Source organism: Neolamprologus multifasciatus, chromosome 20, assembly GCF_963576455.1.
Source record: "Neolamprologus multifasciatus chromosome 20, fNeoMul1.2, whole genome shotgun sequence".
In the NCBI taxonomy this organism is placed as follows: domain Eukaryota; kingdom Metazoa; phylum Chordata; class Actinopteri; order Cichliformes; family Cichlidae; genus Neolamprologus; species Neolamprologus multifasciatus.
The window spans coordinates 2,465,343-2,488,123 of record NC_140458.1 but is presented as its reverse complement, the minus strand read 5'-3'; the positions used below and the strand labels follow the sequence as shown (position 1 = coordinate 2,488,123).

Sequence of the window (22,781 nt, the reverse complement as noted above, 5' to 3'; positions counted from 1 at the left end):
TGACCAGGTTGATCCAGCACACCAAGGCGCTGATGTCTTCAGAGGAGAAGCTGTGCATCAAAGTCCTAAAGACTCTGCAGGAGATGCTCATCAGGACTCTGGACTTTGATGAAAAGGTGAGTTAATAGTAGCTGAACTACCACAATCAGCCTGTTTAACTTAAATCAAAACCATTATAATCACGGTTGAACAACAAAGGCAGGTCCTTGAGAAATACAGTATATTAAAAAAACACAGTGTTGTTGTGGTCATTCTTCTTTGGTGGTTTTGTAGCTTCCAGAGGTCCTTTTGCAGTTTATTCCATATTTATGCTTATTTTATTTGAGACATATTTTATTTATTCCCCTTTCGCTGAGTCATCTTCACCTGTTTGTGTTTGCGTTCCCCACCCTCTCTCGGCTTTTCCCCATTCTTCAGCCTCTGCCAGGCCTTGTTGCTGCCACTGATCATGAATGAAGCTTTCCCCGATCTGAAATCTCTGGCTTATTTCTTGGTTTTGTTTCAGTTAAATGTAACAGGATGGAGACTGAATGGACTTCCTGTTGATTTGTTTCAGGGACTAGTGCTGCGGAAAGTTTTACTGCAAAACTACTTGTTTCCAAACAAGAAGACCAACCAGAAGAATGACTTGGCTGAACTTGGAGTTCCAGGTAAACTGCTTCATACGAACACTGTTCAGAGGAAATAATAAACACTGCTCAAATAAAATGCAGGAGACATTTGATCATAACAGTGTAACATAGTCAGATAAGTTCAGGAATGTCGTTGTGTTCAGTGAAGAACAAAACATCCGAAATCCGTTTCACCTGCTTTGTTAAATTCAATTGTAGACTGGACACGAACCCAAAAAGAGGATGACTTTGCAGGTGGTGGCTTCATTTCTCTGTCTTTATCCTTCCTTACTGATATTTCTCTAGTGCTGCTTTTTGCTGCACCGGTAGTCCAGCTCCTTCGTGATGACCGGTGTTGGTCAAGTTACTTGAAAAAAGTAATCAGTAACTAATTACTGATTACTTCCCCCAAAAGTAATCCCGTTACTTTACTGATTACTTATTTTCAAAAGTAATTAATGACTTAGTTAGTTAGTTACTTTTTAAAAACACGATTTACAACCTGAATAGGTGATAAAGTGATAGATCTTTCAGCCCAATTCTACTTTTTCTACATCATCATCATACAAAATGTAATCAAATGGAAAAGTCTCTTTTTAAAACTTGTTTTATTAGTTTTAATCTTTTAACTTTATGCATCAAGCAAAAACTTAATTATCTGCAACATTCTCTGACTGGAAGAAATTTGTTTAATATTTAAACCTATTTTCTGCACATTCCAGCACATAAAATATTTATTTTTGTTTGTTTACACTCAGTCTTTCAAATAGATGCAAGTAAAACACAGCAGAAAATAAATAAAGTCAAAGACTAGCGGTCCTGTTGCTCTATTTTCACCTGTAAAGCAGGAGTGGGGTAGGCGGAGGGTTACCCTGGTGCAGGTGTGCAGCGGTCAGTGGAAGAATCCGCGAGTTTCTCTGTGAGTTTCCCATTACGTCGTAGCTACTCGGTGCTTGTTTGGAAGTTTAGGGGTTTTTTCGCTGTAAAAAGAAGTTTTCTTCCCACGCACAACGGACACTAATGTTTTTGTCACTTTTTATGGAATCAAACTCAAAGTAAGGTCAGTACTTCCACGCTTTAAACGCTGCACGCTCATACTCTCTCTGCACTCGATATATGATCCATTGTTGATCTGCACACAGCTGTTGTCACGAACGTCGCACTCGCTTACGTCACTGTCATGAGACATTCTCGCAAAAAATCACGGTTTTAGTAACGCAGTAACGCAGCGTTCCTACGGGAAAGTAACGGTAATCTAATTACCGTTTTTGCAATAGTAATCCCTTACTTATTACTTGAAAAAAGTAATCGGATTACAGTAACGCGTTACTGCCCATCTCTGGTGATGACACATCCATATTTGACATTGATAGGTTTGTTGTCTCATGTATATCCATAGATGGTGGCAATAACCTCCATGTGCGGGCCAGCAGTATTCTGACTGCTGTTAGGTACCAGGACGAAATCCTCAGACCCACCCATCATGTTTATGTTGCTGTAGCGGACCCTGGGTTAAAGGCTTTTGGTGTGTTTATATAGTTACTAAGAAGGAATTGAATTCCCCAGGCTTGGATTTAATTTATAACCTGTTGGACGTTATGTGTCGGTGCGTTCAGTGTTGCTAATTCAAACCACTGAGCTCACTGATCCAAGTCTGGGGGGAGATTCCCCAGGACACCATTTATTTAACATGATTTACGTAACACAATAATAGCAGTCCAATGTGTTTATGATGCTATAATCTATATTGTCTGTGCACAAGCTGCTATATTATGCTGCATTTTTCTTTCTGTGGGTTAGGCGGTGAACAGGAGCGGGACTGGGCGGCAGTGGCAGCAATCCAGTGTCGTCTGGATCGTGAAGGAGGAACGAAGCTGTTCACAGATCTGGTGATGAGCACCAAGAATGATAAGATCTTCCAGGAGAGCATCCAGCTGGCCATCTGTCTGCTGGAGGGAGGAAACACTGAGATACAGGTAGCAGACAGGAGAAGTTTCTTTGCTCATTTAAGTCACTGTTATGAAATTACAGAGCCAAGTCCATTCTAAAACCAAATAATGCATCAAACATGTAGAAACAATAGATCTGAGACAAGAATGGTCACTTTTTTTTTGAATAGTGTAGTTTAGTTTTCTCCAACATAGCTGATCCAGAGATCACAAGATGTGGTACTGGCAATGGGACCATTTTAATGAAAGAAGTTGGTTCTTGGTTAGAGGTGGTTGTACGCTGGGTTTAGTTTTGACCATCTGTTATATATTGTTTTAGAACAAAGACTGCTTCAGAGCTGGTTTTGATTCATTTTAGGCATGGTTTTAGACTGGGATGGTTTTCAAGCTTGCTTTTGGTCCCGTGTTAAACTGGTGTGTTGACTCTGTCCACTTCTTATGCAGAACTCCTTCTACAAACTGATGATGGGTGACAACAAGTCAGAGAAGTTCTTTAAAGTGTTTAATGACAGAATGAAAGAAGCTCAGGCCGACATTAAAGCAACGGTTTCTGTTAATGTTGGAGAGGTGACACACAAGGCCAACGAGAAGCTGGAGAACGGTGAGAGTCATCTGAAAATAGTTTATGAGGACAAATCTGTGCAATCCCATTATTCTATAGTTTCAATGTACGTCCATATTTAGGGTTCCTTAGATTTATTTGAGGATGATATGATCAAACCCCATTTTGTAACCAATAGTTTGGCATCACTCATTGGAAGTTTGATCAGGTTTAGACATTTGATATAATGTTTTAAATGGTTAATTAACAAACAATTATGTATTATGTCTCTGAAGGTTCTCAGTCATCCAGGTCATCGTAGTCTAAGGAGCTTGGAAAGAAAAGCTTCTGGACTTCTTTAAGTTGCATGAAGACGTTTCACCTCTCATCCGAGAAGCTTCTTCAGTTCTAAGGTCAAATGGTGGAGAGTCCCAGATTTAAAGCTAGTGGGAGTTTCCCCCCACAGAGGGACAAAAGGACCCCCTGATGATCCTCTAATCGCCTGAGCCAAGGTGTGAAACTGGGTGTGGGTCCCAATCAGCCAATCGGTTTCGGGTGAGCTCATTGTGAAACCTGGCCCCACCTTATCATGTGATTTCCTGAGGTCAGATGGCCCAGGATGTGAGTGGGCGTTAAGGCGTCTGGGGAGGGAACTCAAAACTGGATTATAGATGGCAGAGAGTTGGTGTCGTAAACCACCGCCTCTGTTCAAAGATGGTCGCTCACAGTGGACATAGATGCTTCTTTCACTCCTCTTTCAAACCATCTGTCCTCTCTGTCCAAAATGTGAACATTGGCATCCTCAAAAGAGTGACCTTTGACCTTTAGATGCAGATGGACTGCTGAATCTTGTCCCGTGGAGGTGGCTCTTCTGTGTTGTGCCATGCGCTTGTGAAGTGGCTGTTTGGTCTCTCCACCATTTGACCTTAGAACTGAAGAAGCTTCTCGGATGAGAAGTGAAACGTCTTCATGCAACTTAAAGAAGTCCAGACGCTTTTCTTTCCAAGCTCCCTAGACAATTATGTATTATGCACCATTGTGAAGGGAAAAATAAGACTGAAAAAGTTTGAGTTCTGAAAGATGTTTGTAATAATATTTTATGGTTTAAAGGTGGCTCCACCACAATGGGTGTACTTCCGGGTACAGGGGGTCATCCACTGTTGGTACCAGGGGCGCCCATTGCCCCAGGCACCTCCACCCTGCCAGCTCAACCTATTGAAGAACAGAAGGAGGTGGAGACAGAGATGGGACCAGCTGTTACCATCATGAAGCCGATCTTGAGGTTCCTACAGCTGCTTTGTGAGAACCACAACAACGACCTACAGGTCAGTTCCTGCTAACTACTGAACAGTGTTGAGCCTTTTTTACAGATTGTATAGCATTAAACATGTGACAAAAAGTTAATATCTACTACCTATATTTTAGAGACAAGTTGGATGTTTTTCTCTCCACTTTTACCACCGTCTGTTAGAGGCCAGTACAGGAAGTAAAGCTATCTGTTTGTCCCAGCATCTTCTTCATGTAAGCACACATACAGAAAATGTAAGGCTCAAGTTTGTGACTTTGTGTTTCCAGAACTTCCTGCGTTGTCAGAATAACAAAGCCAACTACAACCTCGTGTGTGAGACACTTCAGTTCCTGGACATCATGTGTGGTAGTACGACGGGTGGCCTGGGCCTGCTGGGCTTGTACATCAATGAATCAAATGTCCACCTCATCATTCAGACCCTGGAAACACTTACAGAGTACTGCCAAGGACCCTGCCAAGAGAACCAGGTACATGAGAACAACAGGGTGGAAATAATGGTTTCTACTTTTCTGTGACAGTACAGGTGCCAAGGTGGTGCAGCGGTTAACACTGCAGCATCACTGTAAGAAGGCTGTAGGTTCAAACCTGCAGCTGGAAGTTGAGTGTTCTCACTCTGCTTGTGTGGATTTCCTTCCTCCAACAGTCCACAGACATGCTTGTTAGGTTAACTGTCCCTCGTCAGTAGTGATGCATTTGTGGTAAAGCAGATGATTACATTATTAACATTCATGGGGACCTTCTTGGGGTAACTACTCACTATCGTGGCGATCGTGGCTCAAGAGTTGGGTGTTCGTCTTGTAATCGGAAGGTTGCCGGTTCGAGCCCCGGATCGGACAGTCTTGGTCGTTGTGTCCTTGGGCAAGACACTTCACCTACCGCCTACTGGTGTTGGCCAGAGGGGCCGATGGCGCGATATAGCAGCCTCGCCTCTGTCAGTCTGTCCCCAGGGCAGCTGTGGCTACAACTGTAGCTGCCTCCACCAGTGTGTGAATGTGAGAGTGAATGAATAGTGGAATTGTAAAGCGCTTTGAGGGCCCTGAAAAGCGCTATATAAATGCAATCCATTATTATTATTACTAAGGAGTGGCCAGTGATCTCCATTTCCTAGTCTGGGCAGACTGATATAGCTGCATGTGACACAAAGCCAGTGGTTAGTAATGCAAGACGATAGAAACATGAGGAAGTTGAGGATATCAACAGTCGCTTTGTTCAGTGCTATTGGTAATGTCTGCTACCAGACAAGAAAGGTACATCCATTGAAAAAAAACTGGCACCAGCACCCAGAAACCTCAAAACGTGGGCTCAAAAGGCACCAAAGAACCACGAGTGCCAGCACAACAGATGAAGAGACCTGATGTTATCCTCTAGTTTTTAATTTTCAAGACCTTCTAAAGGTGTCCTTCGTTTACTGCACTGTCTTACATTTGTTTTCTGTGTTTCAGACATGTATCGTGACTCACGAGTCCAATGGCATCGACATCATAACGGCTCTGATCCTGAATGACATCAGTCCTCTATGTCGCTATCAGATGGAGATGGTGCTGCAGCTGAAGGTAAAACGGAGTCACCTCTTTCATTTAGACAGAGTTCGGTGTAGCGACACCATAGTGGCAAAAGTGCAGAAATCTTTCTTATTTTCATATTTCTGTGCATTAAAAGAAGCACAGGAAATCTAACACTGCTTGAAATGTAATTATGTTTAAACATGTCATCTGGGGCGCGGTGTAGGAGCTGATAAAATAACCAAACACTATCATTTATCTCTCACTCTTTTAGGTTAATGTGTGGGTTTGTTTGCAGGTTTTTAAGTCAGCATTTCCACAAATATCATTCCTGTCTGTGTAAAGATAGAACTCATTGTCTCTAGTACTTGACAGTCCATTTGTTTGACTGCTGTTCGACAGGACAATGCCTCCAAGCTGCTGTTGGCTCTTATGGAGAGTCGTCACGACAGTGAGAACGCAGAGAGGATTCTGCTGAACCTGCGGCCACGAGAGCTGGTCAGACCCTGAACCACATGTCCATAAAGCAGCTGTTAAAGATCTTATTGAAAAGCAAGAAAAATCTAAGTGTGTACATGTCCACTCTGCCAGGTGGAGGTGATAAACAAGGCCTACAACCAGGAGAGTGAATGTGAAGGTGTGGAGGTGGAAGCTTCTCCTCGGGAGGTGGGGCACAACATCTACATCCTGGCTCAGCAGGTGACTAAACTCAATTTCCTATTGGCTATCGGGAAGAGCTCATGATATTTTGTGGTTGGTTGGGTCAAAATAAAGTTCTTGATGTGTTTTTGCAGCTGGCGAGACACAACAAAGTCCTTCACAACCTCCTAAAACCTCAAAAGAACAATAAAGAGGGAGAGGAGGGCATTTCCTCAATGGTAAACATCCATCTATCCATCCATGTCAAGTTGTAATCATCTAAAACTGACACCATGCTGCTGTTTGTGTGTCTGCAGCTGAACCTGAACAACCGACCTCTGTCCCAGATGTTGAAGTCCTCGGCTCCAGCTCCTGTGGTGGAGCAGGACCCGCTGGAGTACTACGAGCAGCTAACTTCACAGATAGAGGTATTACTGCTATTAAAATAAAGATCTTTATCCTGAGCCATCGATACTGTAATACTTTGTGGTTTTGTTATCAAATAGCACAAAATGGCATTTGATCGTTTGGGTAAAACGTAACTTTTTCAAATTGTTTATTTAACAAGCATCTCTGTTCCTCGGTTACACAACTCTGTCCTGGTCTGAGTCACAACAATCAGAGATGCTCCCCCCCCTCGTTCCAGCCACCACCAGGAAGTAGAATTCATGGTTCAGTCACTGACCATATGCTTTATGGCAAGGCAGCAGTAGGCCCGGGTTCGAGTCCGACCTGCGGCCCTTTGCTACATGTCTTCCTCTCTCTTTCCTGTCTGTCTACACCAGCGGTCTCCAACCTTTTTTGCGCCACGGACCGGTTTATGCCCGACAATATTTTCACGGACCGGCCTTTAAGGTGTCGCGGATAAATACAACAAAATAAAACCAGTACTGGTACCGAAATAAAGAAAATCTATATATAACACACGTGAAAAGACCCAGGAAAACCGAGTAAACGATAAAAACGGTAACAAAATAACGCTGAAAACCGATAAAAACCCTGAAAACTATACATTTCACACCTGAGCCTCAACTCTCGCGGCCCGGTACCAAACGACTCACGGACCGGTACTGGTCCGAGGCCCGGGGGTTGGGGACCGCTGGTCTACACCATCCATAACCCAAAAAGGGCAAAAGAAACCCCGTAAATTCTGAAAATGTGCTTTGAGTTTGTCAACTTCATCTCTACATTCGAGAGGATCAAGCTTCTATCATCTGTGTAGAAGACGTTGTCTAAACTACGTATCTGTCTGTGCCCAGATTGTTCGCGAGGACCGCAGCATGGAGCAGATTGTGTTTCCCGTTCATCCCATCTGTGAGTTTCTGACAGAGGAGTCAAAGATCAGGGTGTTCAACACCACCGAGCTGGACGAGCAGGGATCCAAAGTCACACATTTCTTCGAGCAAACATCCTTCCTGCACGGAGAAATGGAGTGGCAGAAGAAGCTGAGGAGTGAGTACTCAGACTCAGTGTGATCTGTAAAGGTTTCGTTCGTGTGAGCCAGCTGCTCACATCAATTCTACTTTTGCTCAACATAAAAACCCAACAGCGTGTTCAAGCTCAACATGTATGTGTTTGTGCAGGTATGCCAGTGTTGTACTGGTTCTCCAGAAGGATGACTCTGTGGGGAACAATCTCCTTTAAACTTGCCCTCTTCGTCAACCTCATCATCGCTTTCTTCTACCCCTACGACTCCGGACAAGGTACTACTGCAAGTACTGATAGATCTGAAAATACGACTAAACACATGAACACTGTCATTTAATTTTTGCCATCATCTGTAGAAAGTGTGGAGGACTGGTCGAGGTGAGGATGTGGTGCTTAAAACGATGCTCTTCTCCTCTGTAGGTGCGATCGACGACTCTCTGTTGTTGATGCTGTTCTGGGTCCTGGTCGGTCTCTCCTTCCTGGGTTTGTTCTCTCAGCGTGCTCTCACGCCGTTCACCGTCGCTCTGATCCTCAGGTCCATCTACCACCTCGGCATTGGCAACACGCTAATAGTGCTGGGAACACTTAATGTGAGAAAACACCACATTACACATCTGCACCCTGGGTTTGATTAGCTTAGCATGGCTCGGTGCCTGTTTTAAATATTTAAACTCTTGATTCACAGTTTACATTTCTAGGTTTTATTCAGAGTTGATGAAGATTTTTTCTTTTTAAAAATCAAAATGATGATTTCGTGTTTTTTTTAGTTAAGTTTGGTGATCAGTGAACTGGTCAGTTGAAAAATATAAACTGTGAAGACACTGAATACACTTATCAGATGTGACTGTGACTAAAAGGAAAATATTCTCCTGTTCTTTTTGAGCTCTAGATTTGAATTGTGGTTCTAGAGTAGAACATCCTAGATCAGAGGTGTCAAACATATGGCCCGAGGGCCGGAATCAGGCCTTGGTTTATTATTAAAGGCCGGTCTGGGCAATGAGCTAGCACTCTTTGGTAACAACACCTCCAGCCTGATCATCCACTGTGCTGTCCATGTTTTGTCCATTTCCAGCTCATCAATAAAGTGGTGTTTGTGGTGAGTTTTGTGGGAAACAACGGCACATTTATTATGGGGTACAAGGCCATGGTGATGGATGTGGAGTTCCTCTATCACCTGGCATACGTCCTGACGTCCACACTGGGACTCTTCGTTCACGAGCTCTTCTACAGCATCCTGGTAAACAGCAGCCACAGTGACCTGTCAGGTGTTTGTGCCGTTTGTGGTAGGAAGGAAAATCTAAGTGTCTGTGTTCATTTCGGGCAGCTTTTTGACCTGATCTACAGGGAGGAGACCCTGTTAAATGTGATAAACAGCGTGACGCGTAACGGGCGCTCCATCCTGCTCACGGCACTGCTCGCCCTCATCCTCGTGTACCTCTTCTCCATTGTGGGCTTCCTCTTCCTGAAGGAGGACTTCATTATGGAGGTCGACCCGCTGGCACAGATTGCTGCAGGTAAATTCACAGCTGTTAAAATTAACCCTCATACCAAAACCTTAATCGTTACTAGTTACTGTCTCCTGTTCAGCTTCTCAAAATAGTGAAGCCTCTCAGGATTTCCTCAAGTCGTGCTCTGCAGACGGAGTCAGCTGCACTGCAGAGACCAACACTGAAGAGGAAGGTAAGAGACAGACACATCACTAGATGGTTACTGACAGTAGTCAGTTTTTGCAACATGTATTAGAAAACAACTCTTTTAGCTAACTAAAATAGATACAATTATCCAATTTCCACCACTTACTGGAGTCCCAGTATAGACAGGGAGCTAAATATCTCCAACTAGATAATTGACAGTTTAAAATGTTCTTTATCCACAGTTGCAAATACAAAAATATGTTTTGGAGCTGTTAAACGGTAAATGGGCGTGTTCTCATATGGCGCTTTTTTTACTCTACTGGAGCAAAGTTTCGTAAAGCTGGTGAGGATGCAATACCAGCGTTAAGATGCATTAAGTCATCATGTGGTTTGGATTTGAGGAGGATGTAGAACAAAATGGGGTAAATTGCAAAACATGCCGAAAAGTCATCCACTGCAAAATTAAGACTGTTTTTAACTCTGCATGTGAACATCTCCCCACGCCAAAAGCTATCGGCGAGAGAAACGGAGGAAAATGGTTAAGGTTACTTTATTTATAGCCAGAGGTAAATTTGCTTTACAGAAAAATGATAGCACAGGGTTAGTGGCATGTGCAAGTCTGATTCCATGTTAATGCTTATCGAATGTGAAGCATATTTGTAGCTGGTTCAGTGAAATTTGGTCGAAGTGTGATGAAACTTGCAGTTCTGGAATCTGTGAGGTCTCAGCTTTTAGACACTGTGCCGTTTGTTTGGTTACATGAAGTCGAGTGAGTTCATGGCTTTGTCATTTGTGTTATTCATATTTCACGACGTTACTTTAATGCTCTTTTAATTGTTTGTTGTTTTGGCTGTTTGGTGGTTGTAGAAATGGTGTTTATGAGCTTTAGATCAGATTCTGAGGTTTTCGTGGTGTTTTTATATAAAAACCTTGACTTCAGGGAGGGTATCACGATATCCCAAAAAATATTGCAATATTAGATGTTCCTCATGTCGCCAGCCCTAGTGGAAGCCACCATGAAACTGACAATGACCTGGCTAAACATCAATATCAGCTGCATATAAGCTAACATTGTGCCAGCTAATTTTAGCTGAGTGTTCAAAACTAAAAAAATGAAATAAAATAAAAATCACACTCAAAACTCGTTTGATTATATTTTCACATCATACAAAAAGTTATTCAGAAAGAGACCAACAATGTTAGATCCACTTCACGGACAGCCAGCTAACAACAGCTAACAGGGGCAGATATCACTTAAATCTTCAACATATCCTCAATAACTCACGTAGTATCGCTGTCATTGGTCAGAAGTGAGCTTCACTCACTTACAGACTCATATCACAAAGTTTTTAAAGGCTAGAGTAAATGTGAATGCTTCTTATGCGGCACTGACAGCTGAGGTAAACCGGGCACTGACAGCCTCTAAAAAAAGAATCTCTGGGCTGGATACAGATCCACTCCAAACAGCAGTAGAAATATGCCAGGAAGGCAGTTATGTTTAAATACTAAGTTTAATATTTTTGGTCTCTTTTGTTCCACTAAAACATGTTTGTGCTATAACAGCCACCATAGCTGGGATTATACACTAAACAGAACTAGTGGTGAAAGTTTTTACACACCATAACTTTACATTTATTATGCTGCCCTCACAACACGTGACCATGTGAAGCTAGACAGCTAGCGAACAAAATAGAGGAGATCTTCCACACAAGGCTTGCTTTTCTTGCTTTTAATGAAGATCCTTTAAAGCCTTATCCTCTCTCAAGGCTTCTCCTTGCTATTTCTTATTTGTAACTGAAATATACAGAAAGTGAAAATAAATTGCTAGCTAATACACATCTTAATGACAAACTTAGCCTAGCTTAACACGTGCGTTACATTAGCATCACAGTTCACTCCATGTAAACACATATAAAAGTTATTTCTGAACATATTAATACTCACAAAGACGAACGTTTCCCAAGGTACAAGCGTGTAGGGCACTCTCAGCGTGTACATGAACTCGTTCACTCTTTTAATACTGCCGAAGCACTTTTCACAGCATCAACGGAGAAAATACTTCAAAGATAGGTTAATGATCAGAGCGCTCCCTCGCTCCCATTTCCGCACATACAATACAAAGATCGCTTGTGATAACGATGTCTCACTCTGAGCAAATTTCGAACCCAGACATTTTAACTGTTTTTAGCATGAATTACTTATAATATTTCTTAACTCTGAATGTATTCATCACCTTGCTTATGTAACTTAATCAGACTATGCACTAACTACTGACTTCTGACCAAAAGGCATAACATTTATACCGTCTTTGTATTTGATCATTGTTAAATGTCCTTGATGAGTCTTTGTGTGTGTGTGTGTGTGTGTGTGTGTGTGTGTGTGTGTTTCAGAGGAGCCAGACTCTGAGCGAGCATGCGACACTCTGTTGATGTGTATCGTTACTGTGCTGAACCACGGACTAAGGAATGGAGGAGGAGTGGGAGACGTCCTCCGCAAACCATCTAAGAACGTACGAGACAGTTTTTACCTGAATGCTGCTCTCCGATAACAAAATGCACAGCCTACATCTTTGGCTTTTATCTGACGTTTTCTTTAGCATGTGGAAATATTCTGCCACAGAAAGGTGCAGTTTTTAAATTTGCTGTTACTGAAAAAATGATCTTAAACTGCAGGACTATAAATGCTAGCTGCTCTGAAGATTATGTTTTAAAATAGATAAAAGATCAGCAGGTAAGAAGTTAGTGCAGAGTGAAGGCTAAATTCCTTTCCTGGGTCTGTGTTCAGGAGCCACTGTTTCCCGCTCGCGTTGTGTATGACCTGCTGTTCTACTTCATCGTCATCATCATCGTCCTCAACTTGATCTTCGGTGTCATCATCGACACGTTTGCGGACTTGAGGAGTGAGAAGCAGAAGAAGGAAGAGATTCTGAAAACAACATGTTTCATTTGCGGTTTGTAGACGTTCTTCACAACGTGACTAACAAACCAATCAGCTGACAGTAGGTTTGTTGAAGAAGCTTTGTCTTCTTTGTTCTGCTGCAGGCCTCGAGAGAGACAAGTTTGACAATAAGACGGTGTCTTTCGAAGAGCACATCAAACTGGAGCACAATATCTGGAACTACCTCTACTTTATCGTTTTGGTGCGTGAGAAAAACAAGACAGACTACACAGGACCGGAGAGCTACGTGGCTCACATGATCAAGGTGGGAAACGTTAAAGGAAGAAAAGTGACACGGCTGCGATTTCAGGTTCATAAATAAACTGCTTCTTCTTCTGCTGCTTCAGAACAACAACCTGGACTGGTTTCCACGGATGCAGGCCATGTCACTGGTGGTAACAGACAGCGATGGCGAGCAGAACGAGATGAGGCAGTTACAGGACAAACTGGTATCGACCATGAAGGTGGTCACAACCCTGACCGCCCAGCTGACGGAGCTCAAAGAGCAGGTGTTTGCACACAAAGTGACATATGCACTGACAATAACAAAGTTGACTTTGATTTGACAAATTACAGCTCGCTTTAACTTTTTTAAGCTTTACTTTTATCAGCCAAGGCTAACTGGTTACCAGTCGGGTCAGCTACAAGAGTTTGGATGAAATAGTCAATCATATGCAATCATTACCAAGTATGGGGTATAGGGATGCACCAATACCACTTTTTTGGAAACGAGTACGAGTACTTGCATTTCAGTACTCGCCGATACCGATACCGAGTACTTAATAAAAACATGATTTAAATTTGCAGGTAACAGCTTTAATCCTATAATTTAACAAAAAACAAACAAACGAGGGACTAGTTTGGAATTAAGAACATTTATTTAAAATGAAAAGCATGTTGTATGCAACATATTACAGAATAAATAATTATAAAAAAACAAAATTTAATTTTAAATTTGTTCGTCTGTTTCTCTGTTTAGAAGTCTCACTAGCACAGTCACAGCTGGGATGACATCAGAGGCTAGTGCGTCGTAGCTGCTCACTTTTTTAGTTAGTTCCTCAAAGGGGGCGAGGACGGCAACAGTCGTCTCCATAAGAGCCCATTGGCACTCGGGGCCTGGGGGCGGGCTTCGGGGCCTGGGGGCGGGCACTCGGCACCTGTGAATAACCCCTTACATGCCGCTCAAACATAGACAGGTCTCAGACCGTGGTATCGGTCCCCGGTATCGGGGGACTTTTAACGAGTACGAGTACTTTAGAAAATGTGGTATCGAGGCCGATACCTGATACCGGTATCGGTGCATCCCTAATGGGGTATGTTTTCCATCTCAAGTTATGTTACAGCTACCTCAGACAATCAAAAAGTCCCTGATAGGTCAAAATATCAGGGTTAACATGTGAAAAAGTGTTGGTGCACTATGAATATTCTGCCCCACGACATGCTGGAAGATCCCAAATCAAGTAAATGCCGACTATACTTTTATTCATTCATTAAAAGCAGAAATTCATCGATCAGCAGCTGATCTTTCAACTGCTTTCACAGTTAGCAGGACAACATTTTTAATGCACCACATTAGTGGCACCATAACTGAGGAGCAAAGCTCTGATCACAGCAGCACAAACACACTGAATCACAGCTTGGGTGGCGTTTAGTGACTCTGTGTGTGTGTGTGTGTGTGTGTGTGTGTGTGTGTGTGTGCGCGCAGATGACGGAGCAGAGGAAGAGGAGGCAGAGGATGGGCTTTGTCGACGTCCAGGCCGGAGCGAGCGGCGCGGTGCCTCCCAGCGCCGCAGGAGGAAACCATCAGATCTACAAAACATAAAGACATTCGACACATCGGCACACAGATGGATTTGATGTTCACTACATGGTCATCTGTAGATCTGTAAGCCATCCAGCTGGACTGATGGACACAAAGACAGAAACACTAGAACAGCTGAAGCACATGCAGCGTTCACACAGTTTCATATCCAACAGATTAACATTCTGACTGTCAGCAGTTTGCTGGTTGACAATAATAATCGGAACAGCTGATCTGCATCTCTTAAACCTGCAGCTTCGTCCCTGCTCAGGTCACAGGACAAATTTAGCCCTAAATTTTCCCATTCCAGCTGTTCTTCACGGCCCAGGTTAAAAAAATAAAAATAAAGCAGTTGTGGTTTTCTTTGTGCAGCAGAAGTTTGTGGATTCTTTCAATTTTAAATTAAGTGTATTTTATTAAGCTTACTTCTTGTGGAAACAGCACATATTAAAGGTTTATGGCTTCAACTGAAAAATACATGTGTGAAAGAAATTAGCCGGCACATGGCTATTTTATTTATGCAGTGCATTGCACAGCATGTCCAAAAATATAATTCCTAAAGTAATTCCTTGTTTGCTAAACTAACACGAAGCTGTCTGAAAACAGCCCACAAGTAAGTTCAGAGAGGAAAACACAGCTAAACTGTTTTAAATCAGATCTGGAGGCTTTCACAACCAGGGTGAAAAGAAAAGCCCAAATGTGAGTGTAAGACCCGGCAAAATCCCCATAATAGTATTATTATTATTATTAATAATATTCACCTCAATGAAAACATTAGGGATGGTTATCATTTTTCAACACATTAATTAAAAAAATGTAATAATAAAAATGTATGTTTGGTGCTCTGATACTACCAGAGGTAGCTGTAATGCACTAAAGTCATCGCCAGCAACAACCAAACAACAAAAGTAGAAGAAAAAGTGAGTTGCTAACCAATGTTTGACCAATGAAATGAAGCGAGATTAAAATGAGCCTCTGCTGCACAAACAGGGAAACACAAAGCCAAAGATGGACGCAGCTGTCAACATTCTTTCTTATTCAAAGAAATATTGATATAATAACTGGCTAGCACGTGAGTCTGAGGAGCTTGGAGAGAAAAGTGTCTGGACTTTTAGACGTTTCACCTCTCATCGAGAAGCTTCTTCAGTTCTGAGGTCAAATGGTGGAGAGTCCCAGATTTTTAAGCTCTTAGCTTTCGAGGTGAAACATGTAACTTAAAGAAGTCCAGACGCTTTTCCCTCCAAGCTCCTTCGACTACGATGACCTAGATGACTGAGAACCTTCACAGATGTAGCTAGCACAAGTCTGCCACAGTTCTACAAGTCATTTCAGATCAGTGTGGGCTGGGTGACTGTCTTAAAAATGAAATATGAAACACAAGGCGATTACGCTCTGACACAAACATCTGGAGACGGAATAGTTCATTCCTGTCAGGCTTCAAGTCTTCCTGAAGGTCGCGGGTAACTTATAAATTCTCAAGCCTCTGAAGATGACGACAAAAAAAACCATGTAGGCACGTGGACATCTGTGAACCTCTCGCTCGCCCGCTCATGTAAAACTTCCACTGATCAGACCCAAGTGGACCCACAGATGCACAAACTATAACACACAAATGTACCTGGTTTGAAGAAATGTACTTAGAAATGTCTAATTTATCATCTAGCTTCTTAGTTGTTAATATTTCAGAAATCTGTACTTGAATACAGATATTAGTTGTCATTAATGAGCAACTCGTTTCACGAGAAATAAGCTGTAGATGCCGGCATCCACACAGTAGGGGGCGCTGTAGGGAGCAGTTCGTGCATTTTGTGTGACATCTTTGGGTTTTTAAGATGCAGTCAGACAAAAATGGGAGGTCACGGTGCAGCTGGAAAACCTCAGTTTTGGTTTTTTTTTGCTTCTTTTTATCTAAACAGAAAATGAGTTCAGTTTAAATTATTACTTAGACAAAATGTTTGATGGCTTTAGTGATAAAGAGAAAGAGCAAAAAGACTTCCTGTTTTGGGGTGAGCTCAAGTTTCTACCAAGTTTAATAAAAACTGCTAACGTGTGCAAATGTGTGTTTGTAAAACTAACTTTCAACTCACTTTAATAACTTTAAGAAAATGTAAATAGAAAGAAACATGCAGCTTGTGTTTGCCAATTTCATTTGTGCTTCTGTTTGTAAAGCGAGCTGAACACAGATGTGTGTTTTTGTTTTTTTTAAATTGTACATCTGGGAAACTTGTAGGATTTAAGGTTTATGTGAGATCAGACAGAAGATGTGGTTTGTTTTTCTTTAACGCTGTAACAGACGCTGGATGATGGATTTATGAGTAGAAATGTCATTTAGCTTTTTCATTGAGAAACAGACGAGTGAGAAGTATGAAGACGAAAATCCACGTTTTCTCACGTTTACATTGAATGAACTGTATTTAATGCAAACAATTCAGTTTTAGATTTAAAATGCAAATATTAAAGTTAAATGGTTTCACTTTAAGTTTGGGTCTCCGGGTCATAATTCTTATTACTCCAGCTGCTATTTTGAAAACTGTTTGGAGAACAGGAAGACAAGTCTGAAAGGACTCACAGATAATAAGAAGGGAAACGAAAACTCCGTCAGTTCTTTTCAGCAGTCAGTTGAAAATGCACAAAACTAAAAAGATCTGACAATGTCAACGATAAAGAGAAAGAAAAAACATATTTTGACCCATCAGATGCAAAAGAATGACACCATCAGCATTCTGAAAAATATAATTTCATTAAATGTAAACTGTTAAAGACCGTGATTCAGAGAAATTTTTTAATTCACATACAGCACAGGTGTTAAACTCCAGGCCTCGAGGGTCGGTGTCCTGCAGGTTTTAGATGTTTCCATGATCCATCACAGCTGATTTAAAGGCTAAATGACCTCCTCAATATGTCCTGAAGTTCTCCAGAGGCCTGATAATGAACTGATCACGTGATTGAGGTGTGTTGACCCAGGGTGAGATCTAAAACCTGCAGGACACCGGCCCTCGAGGCCTGGCGTTCGACACCTCTGACATACAGGAAAACCTTTCACAGTACGGCGTGCAACAACCTGTGTGATGACGAGTGACTGAAGATGAACGCGGGAGCAACACGGAGAAAAATGGGAAACTAATTTTAGCTTAGTTTTGGTTTTTGTTAAGCCACGAGCTGTTTCAGTGTATTCACCCCTAATTTTTGAGGCTCGTCTCTCAAACGGCCCGACTGTGTCCTAAACTGAATCACAGCCAGTTTTTCTTTAACATTAACAGGAAGTGGAACGGCAGCTCTCCATAAAGCCAAAACTCCACCATCAGCTTCCTTTTAGATGCAACATGTGACCCGTGGATCTGTACACAGCACACACACAGTGAGATTGTGTCTGTGCAGGCTATAAATAGTGTTTACTGTTCTCAGTCCATTCGGCTCTGTGTGTGAGAGAGTCGTGCGTGTACAGTGCTGTGCAATATCTGGCATTTAAATAATATTTATGGTTAGATACATTGTTTCTATAACAACAGGTAATCTCCTCGTCTGCAGTGGTGATGTGTGTCTTTCAGTGTGTGTGAGAGAGTGAAGGATTACTGAGCTTTGGTGTGGAGCCTCAGAGGAATGTTGACCACAGTTGTTGCCTGACTGTGTGTGTGTGTGTGTGTGTGTGTGTGTGTGTGTGTGTGTGTGTGTGTGTGTGTGTGTGTGTGTGTGACTTCCTTACATCTGTCTGTCATTGTGAAGTTCTCTAAGGTGATGTGAGATTGTTGTGTGTGCGTCTGTGACCTCAGGTCAAGGTCATTTCTGAACTGTTTCGGATACATTTGCGGTCTGGCTAATCTCATCTTTTGATTGGATCGATCCCCTCCAGCTGTTTACTGTCAGGCCGCAGCAGCTGCTGGCTAATTCGGCTTCAAAGAATCACAGAAAACGAACCAGCAAAGAAGCTGAAATTATTTTACAGGAAACTAAGCAACAGACACGTCAGCAGATTGTCTCATTTTTACAACGCGGGGGTGTAAAGGTGCCCTGGATTATATCGGTCGTGCTCTGTTCTGTGATATTTTACTCAATGTGTCCCACGGTTACAAGTACATGACTGCATTAGGCTGTGTTACGCAGAGAGCTGTAGTGTGGAAAACAGCAGACTGTTAGACACGTCCCCGATCCTCCTGATCCACAAACTGTACAGTGACTTTTCTAAGCCATTTTATAAACAGAAACTGCTTCACACGTGTACAACAAATCAGAAATCAGCATAGAAACATGGCTTAAGTCAAATGTGACCCAAGAATCCACAGAACAACAAAACTTTGAACATAAATCTAATATTTTTCCAACTTTTTCAGGCTGGATGATGAAAAATTATATAAAGAATACAGCTTAGGATTGTGAGTCATGTACAACATGAGCATCAGCACACTGCTGCTGCGTTTTCATTCTAACCACTGCAGTTAGTTTGGCTTTTAATAAAAAAGAGGTTTAATATATAAATGGTAAATGGCCTGCATTTGTACAGCACTTTACTCGGTCACTGAGGACCCCAAAGCGCTTTACACTACATTCAGTCTAAGGAGCTTGCAAAGAAAAGCGTCTGGGCTTCTTTAAGTTGTTTGAAGACGTTTCACCTTCATCCGAGAAGCTTCTTCAGTTCTAAGGTCAAATGGTGGAGAGTCCCAGATATAAACCTAGTGGGAGTTTCCCCCCACAGAGGGACAAAAGGACCCCCTGATGATCCTCTAATCGCCTGAGCCAAGGTGTGAAAGCGGGTGTGGGTCCCAATCAGCCAGAGTTTCGGGTGAGTTCATTGTGAAACCTGGCCCCACATTATCATGAGATTTCCTGAGGTCAGATGGCCCAGGGTGTGAGTGGGCGTTAAGGCGTCTGGGAAGGATCTCAAAACTGGATTATAGATGGCAGAGAGTTGGTGTCATAAACCACCGCCTCTGTTCAAAGATGGTCGCTCTTCTGTGTTGTGCCATGCGCTTGTGAAGTGGCTGTTTGGTCTCTCTACATTGGAGAGACCAAACAGCCACTTCACAAGCGCATGGCACAACACAGAAGAGCCACCTCCACAGGACAAGACTCAGCTGTCCATCTGCATCTTAAGGTCAAAGGTCACTCTTTAGAGGATGCCAATGTTCACTTTTGGACAGAGAGGACAGATGGTTTGAAAGAGGAGTGAAAGAAGCATCTATGTCCACTGTGAGCGACCATCTTTGAACAGAGGCGGTGGTTTACGACACCAACTCTCTGCCATCTATAATCCAGGTTTGAGATCCTCCCCAGACGCCTTAACGCCCACTCACATCCTGGGTCATCTGACCTCAGGAAATCACATGATAAGGTGGGGCCAGGTTTCACAATGAACTCACCCGAAACTCTGGCTGATTGGGACCCACACCCAGTTTCACACCTTGGCTCAGGCGATTAGAGGATCATCAGGGGGTCCTTTTGTCCCTCTGTGGGGGGACACTCCCACTAGGTTTAAATCTGGGACTCTCCACCATTTGACCTTAGACCTCCAAGCTCCTTAGATTACGATGACCTGGATGACTGAGAACCTTCACAGACACATCCACACACTGGTGATGGCAGCTACCTTGTAGCCACAGCCACCCTGGGGTGCACTGACAGAGGCGAGGCTGCCGGACACTGGCGCCACCGGGCCCTCTGACCACCACCAGTAGGCAAACATGGGGTTAGTATCTTGCCCAAGGATATTTAACATGCAGCCAGGAGGCAGCCTGGGATCGAACCACCGACCTTCTGATTAGTGCTCTGCCACCTGAGCTACAGCCACCCCATAGATATAGCCACATATAGATCTCTCTCTCTATAGATATATATATAGATCTATATGTCTCTCTCTATATATCCATATACATATATGGGGTCATTTGGAGTGACAGTGAGGGATTGGGGGGACTAGCTCGGGGTTCCCATGGCGTCTCTGTGTTCCCAAACTAAAATAAGTTTATAGCATCCACCCATTGTTCTGGGATACACTGGGCTGTACGTGGGAGACGAGATGAGAGCGCTGTGGTTGGTCTGACAGCTGTTTAAGTCTGTGCTTACAGACTTTAGTGTATCATGCAGGCATCAACACTATGCACGAATGCTATGTGCCAATGTGCATATAAAAGTTAAACTACAATCGAAATGGTCCATAAAAACATAGCTGTTAACTTTATCTGGGTTGCTTCGACTGCATGTTTTGGGCCACTGTCCATATAAACTGCAAAGCACCATCCAGGGAATCATCTGCTTCATTTTTATGCATAGATACCTTAACAATAGTGACAGCTAATGCTATGACTTTGTTCAACCCTTTTCATTAAAGTCGAGAGTCTGAACTTCAGCGGGTTCTGGATCGTTCCACTTCAAATCAGTTTGCAGTACATTAAATTGTCTCTGAATAGTGAGGGCAGTGGAAAGGCCAGAGCAGCGATGCATGCCAGCCACTCGCTCTGTGTATTTATCAGACTATCACCTGTGCTATTTGCACCTTAGCACAATGCGTCGCTCTGGCTTTTTACGAGGGGAGCTGGCAGGTGAAAGACCAGTCGCGTGTTTTGGAAACGTCTCCAGTCATTTTGCAGCTTAAGTGATGAAGAAACAATAACCCACACCAGTCTATGAAACAGCTTTTGAGTCAATTTTGAACAAAACACTGTTATTACAGGAATGTAAGTCCTAAACCTTTATCCAGATTGAGATGTTTTGTTGTTTTCTTTGGCCTCAAATAGGCCTGGTGGTGATGGTGACATGAATAACGTCAAATAGAAGCTAAAGTTTAACCCAAAATAAAATTGCATTACTTTTCCACTATGTGCAATATGATCCTCTCCCTTAGATCATATTTTTAAAGTTCTTTCTGAGTCCATCAGTTCAGCAGGGAGCAAAAAAACAAAACAGAATTTTTAAATAGAATTCAGAGTCAGTGGTTCAGTGTGTTTGTGTGTGAGCGGAGCATTTGCAGGGATTTATTGCGGTTGTGTGAGTCAGTAAATAGGCTTCACACAAACTTGTCCTGGTTTAGAGCGTATTAACTGGAGAGAGAAAGAGAGAGCATCGAGATGGATGAAAAAACGTAAAACTTAAAAGGTGGTTGGGACGGGAGAGGAAGGATGGTTCAGGTAAAAAGAGAACGGACACAACAGAGAGAGAAAGTCATGAATTCGGCCGGCGTCTTAGTCATTTCCAAGAAAACGTCAAAGCACTCCGGAAAATGAACTATTAGTTATTCCCTCTCTCCTCTGTCAGACAGCTGAGGGATGGAGGGATGAAGGCGAGAGAGACAGCTGGTAGGAATGGTTGAATGGGTGGATGTGTGCAGGGCTTACATAGATATGTGTGGTGTTATCAGCAGTACGTCTGTGCGTAAACCTTTATTTATAAAAGGGTCACAAAAGGCTCAGCCAACAGGACGGCAACAAGACAGGAACCCTGACAGGATGACAGTGAACCAAACACCATAAGACGGACTTCTCTCTGCGCTGAAGTCAACGCAACATTTTGTTTGATATGATACACAAAAAACAATACGACACAAAGATAAATATCAGTGTTTCTGCTCTTTCTGAAAGCTCACTTGCTAACATGGCCATCGTTGTTGTCCATCTGTCTATCCATAGATCGATCGTCAATCCATTCATCCATCATGTAACCATCCACCTACACTAAACTGCTAAACGTATTCACTCACCCATCCAAACACTAAATTGAGCTGTTTCAGTCACTTCCATGTTCATAGGTGTCAAGCACCTAGGCATGCAGACCACTTCTACAAACATCTCAGGAGCTCAGGAAGCATGGTACAGTGATAGGACGTCACAAGTCCAGTCAGGAAATGTCCTTGCTACTGAATATTACACAGTGAACTGGTGTCATAAAAAGGTGGAAGTGATTTGGGAAAGACAGCCATTCAGCCACAAAGTGGTAGACACATAAAATCACAGAGAACATGGTGTGCAGAGGTCCAAAATCATGTGGCTTTCAGATTAGCTCAAAACCAGTAAACAGAGAACTTCATGAAATGGGTTTCCATAGTCCAGCAGCTGCATCCAAGCCTTACATCACCAAAGCATGGGCAGTGGTGTACGGCACGCTGCCACTGGACTAGAGAGGAGTGGAGACGTGTTCTCTGTCTGACAATCCGATGGATGAGTCTGGGTTTGGTGGTTGCAGAGGCAACGGTACTTATCTGACTGCATTGTGCCAAGTGTAAAGTCTCAGGTGGGGTTCAGGAGTTGGGCTCGGGGCCTTAGTTTCAGTGAAAGGAACTCGTATAACTTCAACATACCAAGACATTTTGGACAACTTCATGCTCCAGACTTTCTGGGAACAGTTTGGGGATGGGCTCTTCCTGTTCCAACCAGTGCACAAAGAAAGGTTCATAAAGACATGGATGAGGGAGTTTGATGTGGAAGAACTTGACTGGCCTGCACA

The 22,781-nt window shown here is 42.8% G+C and overlaps 1 protein-coding gene and 1 long non-coding RNA gene across 3 annotated transcripts in view; one reads left to right on the top strand and one right to left on the bottom strand.

Annotated features, from left to right (window-relative positions):
* itpr3 (inositol 1,4,5-trisphosphate receptor, type 3) overlaps positions 1 to 16,830 on the top strand; it is an 87,946-nt gene extending 71,116 nt beyond the window's left edge. For both annotated transcript variants that reach the window (XM_085147228.1, XM_085147227.1), the window contains exons 40-61: positions 8 to 116; positions 557 to 650; positions 2,412 to 2,587; positions 3,005 to 3,161; positions 4,212 to 4,426; positions 4,677 to 4,877; positions 5,853 to 5,963; positions 6,315 to 6,410; positions 6,504 to 6,611; positions 6,707 to 6,790; positions 6,869 to 6,979; positions 7,811 to 8,003; positions 8,135 to 8,254; positions 8,400 to 8,569; positions 9,052 to 9,216; positions 9,304 to 9,493; positions 9,567 to 9,659; positions 12,004 to 12,122; positions 12,398 to 12,563; positions 12,655 to 12,815; positions 12,898 to 13,059; positions 14,256 to 16,830. In XM_085147228.1, coding sequence (XP_085003354.1) covers positions 8 to 116; positions 557 to 650; positions 2,412 to 2,587; positions 3,005 to 3,161; positions 4,212 to 4,426; positions 4,677 to 4,877; positions 5,853 to 5,963; positions 6,315 to 6,410; positions 6,504 to 6,611; positions 6,707 to 6,790; positions 6,869 to 6,979; positions 7,811 to 8,003; positions 8,135 to 8,254; positions 8,400 to 8,569; positions 9,052 to 9,216; positions 9,304 to 9,493; positions 9,567 to 9,659; positions 12,004 to 12,122; positions 12,398 to 12,563; positions 12,655 to 12,815; positions 12,898 to 13,059; positions 14,256 to 14,372 — 3,118 coding nt within the window. In that variant the 3' untranslated portion in view covers positions 14,373 to 16,830. The remainder of the gene's footprint in view (positions 1 to 7; positions 117 to 556; positions 651 to 2,411; positions 2,588 to 3,004; positions 3,162 to 4,211; positions 4,427 to 4,676; positions 4,878 to 5,852; positions 5,964 to 6,314; positions 6,411 to 6,503; positions 6,612 to 6,706; positions 6,791 to 6,868; positions 6,980 to 7,810; positions 8,004 to 8,134; positions 8,255 to 8,399; positions 8,570 to 9,051; positions 9,217 to 9,303; positions 9,494 to 9,566; positions 9,660 to 12,003; positions 12,123 to 12,397; positions 12,564 to 12,654; positions 12,816 to 12,897; positions 13,060 to 14,255) is intronic.
* On the bottom strand, positions 4 to 12,004 carry LOC146494047 (uncharacterized). The gene is made up of 2 exons (XR_014871714.1): positions 11,558 to 12,004; positions 4 to 11,407 (listed from the first exon to the last, which is right to left on the bottom strand). It is a non-coding gene; the product is annotated as an uncharacterized LOC146494047 (long non-coding RNA).
* Positions 16,831 to 22,781: the final 5,951 nt, after the last annotated feature.